Source organism: Gavialis gangeticus, unplaced genomic scaffold (assembly GCF_001723915.1).
Source record: "Gavialis gangeticus isolate Ggan-Ray unplaced genomic scaffold, GavGan_comp1, whole genome shotgun sequence".
Taxonomy (NCBI): domain Eukaryota; kingdom Metazoa; phylum Chordata; order Crocodylia; family Gavialidae; genus Gavialis; species Gavialis gangeticus.
Genome location: NW_017729027.1, coordinates 14,055,981 through 14,062,711, shown reverse-complemented (window position 1 = coordinate 14,062,711; position 6,731 = coordinate 14,055,981). Strand labels below are relative to the sequence as shown.

At 42.8% G+C, this 6,731-nt stretch overlaps 1 protein-coding gene across 1 annotated transcript in view; it reads right to left on the bottom strand.

Moving 5' to 3' along the window:
- Positions 1–6,731, bottom strand: part of IMPG1 (interphotoreceptor matrix proteoglycan 1) — a 159,623-nt gene that overhangs the window by 119,907 nt on the left and 32,985 nt on the right. The window contains exons 3-4 of the mRNA XM_019520454.1: positions 1,368–1,534; positions 1,084–1,112 (exon numbers count right to left, since the gene is read on the bottom strand). Of these exons, the coding sequence (XP_019375999.1) occupies positions 1,084–1,112; positions 1,368–1,534 (196 nt within the window). The remainder of the gene's footprint in view (positions 1–1,083; positions 1,113–1,367; positions 1,535–6,731) is intronic.

Sequence of the window (6,731 nt, the reverse complement as noted above, 5' to 3'; positions counted from 1 at the left end):
CTGGTTTAAAACTATTGCAATGAATCAAGAATTAAATGCTTCCACCTTTTTTAAATTGCACACAATAATAGCAATCTACTTGATATCAGTATGTACATTTCTATAGGCTTTCTAGGAATGTACTGAGGAATTTAGGATGGTTCCACCTTTTCCTCTTCTTTATGTGTACTTAATATTATGAGTATTTTCACTATATATGATATTCCAGGCATGTAGCCCACTGAATATTGTGGATGATCTGCTGTCTGTCAGGAATCTACAGTTATATCTATTAGACACAACAAACAGTCTATTACATTTTTATTTTAGATGCATGGAAAGTAGCTAGTATTGAATTTGTCTTTTCAGAATATGGCATGATTTATCTTGTTTCTGTAGCTTCTAATGAACTGCAAAACATTTTTTGGTTTTGGTTTGGTAAAAAATGTGCAATTTGCTGTAACATATAAAATAACGTGTATAAAAATTAAATTGTTTTAAATCAAACTAAGGCTGTGCACAGATGCATCACTAAACAGTGGGAAGTGGTTATGGCTTGGAAATGCCTGTCAGCAGATATGATGCAACTGTTTTGCCTGTCCATTACTATACAAGCATAGTGGAGCCAGACTGCTTTAATTTTAAACCTGAACAAAACATATTTAAATGCTATGGTTTAACTTCCACTTATAGCACAAAAGAGTAGACAGATCAAACTGTAACATCATGAAAAAAATCTCTTATCTTGTATAAAGGAAATGGGATGACTCAATAAAATGGGAATTTTTAGGGACATATTGCTAAGGATGTGGACTGATTAGCAGTCAAAGAGCTTTTATAGTGCCTTAGTGCTCATCTACTATAACCAAGTTGAACAGGCACTAGCACACTATGGTTTGTGCATCCATAATTATATGGAACAATATTACTTCTCCTCATAAAATAAAAGGTATATACTTGTATCTCTCATATCTCCCACACAGTGTATATCAGAGTCCTGTACATACATATACTCTCTCAGAGCCATATACATCTTTCACATACCTTTTTCAAAAGGAGAAAAACAGCATCAACTGGTATGTATTCTACTTCTGCTTTACTTACCTTTCCTGGAGGGTCCTATGTTTTACTCGCTGCAAAAAGGTTGGGGAAAAAAAAAGCATTTTACTAGTAGGCATGTTCAATCGAAGAGCAGAAACCTGTTCATACTTTATAGTTAATCTTTGTCTAGGACACTTTTCTTTACGTAATGAATGTCGATTTTTTTTTTTTTGTGGTGCCCCCTTCCTCTCTCTTTGCCTTGATAGCATAAAATTCAGGGGTTGGATCTGAGAAATGTTTACTTCACTTGTTTATAGACAAAGCTAAATAATAAGAATAATTCTTACCCGCTGGATTATTTCCAGATGTGCTTGGGAGTTGCTGAAGTTTTTCCCAATGTCAAATATGCAGAATGTTTCCCGCTGGCAGGCACCGACCCAGTTCTGATATTCAGAAGCATCAGGAATCCTATCCAGGAAGATCCGAAAGGCTTCCCATACAACTTCCTGGCAAACTAGAGGAAGCAGAACAGAGTCAAGGAGGAATGTAGTCAACCCACAAGAAAGTGACAGGCCATGTTCTACAGCATCTTAGAAACCAAGATGTCTCTTTTTGGCATTCGAAATGTAAAAAGCTATTTTAATAATTCAGAGAAAAGGATTTACTTAGTGGTCTATAACTTCGTGCGGACATTTGTCTTTATAACTGAAGGGTTGGGCCTTTGAGTACGAAGAGTGCTGACTTGCCTGGAATGACACCAGAGATGAATGTAACCCGAGGCTCTTATCAGTACAAATAATTAATACAGAACGAACCCAAAAACATACTTCTTTCCTCACAAGGATGCTAAGATCGCTGAGATAAAAGCAGGAAAAAGAAAGAGAAACTGGCCAGCGTGGATACTTTAATTGTTGTATTTTGTAGCTAGCCAGCTAAGTTAATATGTAGGATAGAAATGCTCAGCTACTAGATACAGAACAAGCTAGACAAATCTATGCTTTAAATAAATTGCACTGACATTCCAAAGGAAGCTTGAAAATGCAGCAAGCTAAGAAAAAATATTGCTGATTTTCTAAGTAGAAAGTTTAGAGCAAATATAGTTTTTCCAAAGCCTCTAAGAGATCAATTAAATCTCCTAGTCAAAGGAGCAGCCTGGTGTTTAAAGCTGTGCACTCTTTTTCTGTTTCACAAGACACCTAAAAAACCTGATTTTATCTTCATGTAGGTAAAATCCCCTAGGAAATGATGTTTTCTTTCTCTTTGTACATATGTATACATTCATTTATTAAACGTCAAGTCATGCTTTCATGGTGATGAATCACCAAATGGTATGCCAAGCTTGGAGCGGGCAGGAGAATCACAGGTGTCCTGGAAAAAACACCGCTGTTCTATATCAATGGGGAGATAAAAGTGAACAGACAGAGAATGAGCCACAGAGAGAGGTTACAGAACAAGAGCACAGGGGGCTAAAGCTGTATTGTATCTGGGACTGGTTCTGCGAGACGCTCCACAGAGGACTTTGTTCACTATCTCCAGCAATTAATCATACAAGATGAATGAAAACACACATTATAACCTGATGCAGAAGCAAGACTTGTGTTTGGTGCCCTGGCCAAACCTTCCCTGTATGGGAGGGGATACTGTCTACCACTGAACAGGGGGAGAGGGAAGGAGGATCTTCTGTTGGAAGGGTAGCATGTAAACCTGTGGCTCAAACCTGGGTCTTCTGGGCTCATGGGCTGAGGCCTGGGCTGTAGCTGACCCCAGCTGGCCTGGGCCATCCCAGGAGGTACTCCCTGGGGGATCATGGTGCCCAGTGGGAGCCACAGAGCTCTGATGGGAGGGGTCCTCCCACTTCCTACAGGGCCTTGTTCCTGTAACAACAGTCAGGCTCTCTGCTGTGAATTTGACTCTGGTATTCCTGGTCCTGCCTTGGACCCTGTTGCCTTGCCCCTGTCCTTTCTCTGCCCTGGAAATCTGCTGTCTTGCCTGAGGCCTGCTCCCCTCTTGCCTCTGCCTTGGAACCTTGTACCCCACTTCTGCTACCTCACCCTGTCAACCAGATTCCCTAGCTCCTGAGCACTGGCCTGGCCTTGACCATGGACTTGCATGATCCATCAGACTTGGACTGACACCTGGAGCTGCAACCTTGGCTTGATTTCTGGACCGATAGTACTGTAGAACCTGGGCTTCTGAACCCTGACCCCGTTATGTCTGGGTCATGCCCAGGAGAACATGCATGCAATGGGACACAGTCCCATGTTATTAGCATTTCTCCCTTGCAAATAGCTGTCACCTCACACTTCTGATCAGATCACCGATTTTGTAGGATGAAGCTGGGGGCCCAAATGTTAATGGATCCAATACCCCCCTCACTGTTATCAATACCCTTCCCTCTACTCTTCCTGCAGCATCTTGCCCCCACTGATGTGTTTTCCAACCTCTGAATTTGCAATAATAACAAAGGGAAAATGCATGGTTTCATAATTCAAAAAACCCAGTAAAAATCCCTCTTGGTAGATTAGCTGTCACTTAAAATACAAAATTGTTCTGAGCTTTATGAACTCAGTGGCTATAACTACTTTCTCCATGTTTTTGGATGAATGTTTATTCATTACTTGAATGATTCCATTGTCAATTATTTTCAGTGTCACAAAATCTGGATTTGCAGTTTTTTAAAAAGGTAGTGCTCACTCAGAATGAATGCGCACACTCCTTAAAATACGTATGTTTCAAGTCTAAAGCCTTCAGTGAATAAAAAGGTCAAACATATTATAAATGTATTATAATGTTAACATATAGTGCATCTCAGCAATTAAAAAAATGGCACTTATAAATCTAATTTTGAATAGTTTATAATGTTGCTTGAAACAGAAAGTTTTCTGAGATTTATGACCACAGAGGCTATGACATTTTACTTTACGTTTTTGGTATGTTCTTTAACTGAAGAAGAGATTATTGTGTATAGAAATGGTTTACAACCATTTTTCATTTGTGTACCCCTAAACAATTTTGAATGGGGCTGCAGACCCCTTTGAATAGTAAGTGTGGGTATTCACATACTTGGGATTGGTCATAGTCATATTTAACGGACCCGTTAGATGTAGTCTGTGGACCCCCCAGGGTCTGCAGATCGGAGGTTGAAAACCACTGGTCTATGGTATCTAAAACCTAGGACTCTCTACAATTAATCTACTCGGTAATAAAATGGCTATTCTCAAACCTTGGGTAGGTGTATGCTGTGCAAAGCTGCTCACACAGCTGTGCCAATATATCTCCATAATGAGTTGCATAACATCTGCCTTCTCAGCACTGAATCCTTCCTCCAAGTAGAGATCATCAAATTCTTAACAGTGACTATGTTACCTAATGATTTTTCTACTCAAGAATTATCATTGAGCGGGTTGTTTTTTCAACAGATTTCCTCATGATCAGCACTCATTTAGGCCTATATTCTGCTGCCTATTCATCATCCCACTCCAAGCAATATTTGCTGCATAAGGTATTCCCTGGTTTAATTTAAGGATGGTAAAACCTGCCCCATATGAGCAGTTTACTAATGAGCACTCGTGAGTTATAATTCATGCTGTGTGGCTAGTCCCTTTAGTCACGTGGTATATTTTGTGCTTCTTGATTGTGTGATTTAAGTTCCATAAAGCCTTCTTTTCCTCTTTGCAAATTATTTGTAATATACTTTTCCTATAAAAGTGATGGGGAGCTTTGGATCAGGACCTCAGAATGCTAATTCTGTTAAGTGGCCACATATTCATCATAAACAACTGAGCTAGAAATATTAAACATTACTTAATTTGTAATCTATATCAAGTGTTGTAAAATAGGATGGACAACCTATGGCATGAGCGTCACAAGTGGCATGGACAACCTCTTTGCATCTGGCATGTGGCAGGTCAGGAAGTGGATAGGCAGCACACCAGCAGATGGGGCAGGAAGCAGAAAGAAAGGGAGGAGATTGGGCAGGTAATATACAGTAGGGAGGAGAAAGCAGAGCAGCAGAATGGGCAGAGAAAGTGGATTGGACTGGCACTCTGGGAGGGTGTTTATCGTGTGATGAAGCCCTGGAAAGTAATCTATAGCCATAAAACAACAACCATTTGCAGCTGGAGAGTGCTTTTAAAATTGCATGAAAGATTGCATGAAAATGTAACCCTTGTCTGATGTAATATCAGACGGGGGCGCTCTAAGGTAGAGTGCCTTAGGGAACCTGTGGTTCCCTGTGAGGATTAACTTTGGGTGATTCCACTCACATCTCATGTTTCTTTGCGGAGCTGGGCTAGTGCTTGCATGAGAGAGCACTGGCTCAGTCCCACCCTGAGGGCTGTCACAGAGAGCAGACAGAAAACCACTGTCTCCTCCCTGCATAGCTGGATGTGTGTGTGGGGGGGAAGGGAGCCCCCCCCATACTCTGTGTGCCTCCCCATCCCTGATGGGTTCTTGCAGGGAACAAGGCCAGGACCATGCAGTGGGAGGGGAGGGGAGCCCCCCCATCCCCTGCATGAGCATTTTTACATTTTTACAGAGCTGGGGGTGGGGTGGGGTGGGGGGGACAGAGCTCTCCCGCCTTGTGGGCCTGGCCTGACTACCTCTGCTGGGGTCTTGGGGGGAGTTGTGCAAGGGTCTTGATAGTAGCAGAAGCTATTGTCCCTGGAGCTGGGATGGGGGAAATGGAGTCTCCCACATCACAGGACCCGCCCAGCTTCCCACAAGATCCCTGCAGGGGTAGCCAGGCTGGGCCCATGAAGTGGGGGGCTCTACTTTCCACACCCACCCCAGCTCCAGATGTACCAGCCTTGGCCACAATCATGATACTTACATGGGGGATGGGTAGCCCCCCACCACTTGGGGCCCAGCCTGGCCCCCCTCAACACCTCAACAGGGGTAGTTGGGGTGCTGAATGGCAGGGGGATCTCTGTCCCTTCTCACCAGCCAATGCTGACAGTTGCCAACTAGCAGAGGGGAAAGGCTGGGGAGAAGGGCAGTCTGCCTGGTGGTATGGGTCAGTGAAGGCAGACTGAGGCCCCTGTCCCACCCAATAGGTGAACATGTGTTGGGTCCCATGGTGCTTTAACTCATGGCATTTTGTGTAAAGCATCATAGTTTGAGCACCTCCCCAACAGGCTGCCTGAACTTTTTTACACACCTTAATTTGTGGCATGCCTGCCAAAAAGGTTGACTCCCACTGTTGTAAAACCCGTGGGAATTGTACTAGTTTTAGGAACAGTATTCTTGACTCAGTTTCTCCAGCTCCTTGTGTACTAGTGCCATGGTGATAAATTGGGGAATACCTCCTCTGGACTGGAAGATTCATCACTGTCTGACTCTGTAGGAAAGTTTTATTTGGAACCATCAAGGACAGTACATCTAAATGGAGTTGTCTCGTGAAGCTATGGATGCCAGTTTAGACAGAAGCACCCTGAAGAGCAATGGACTAGCTAAAATAGGGAGTGGAAAGTTTCTGAAGCACTCCTGCAATGATTGAAAAGCAAAAAAAGCCAAATCTTTGAATCCAAATTGAATCAGGAGACTAATTAAAAGGCCTGAATGGAATTGGAAGCCTCCAAATCAAATCAGAAAAGATTCAGTGCCAATTCAGAAATTCATCTGTAGACTAAACAGGCAGCAGTCCTCACCATGCTGGACACAGATGCCTCCAGCTGGTAAGTCTGTTGTGGTGGCCAGAATGGGGAGGAAGG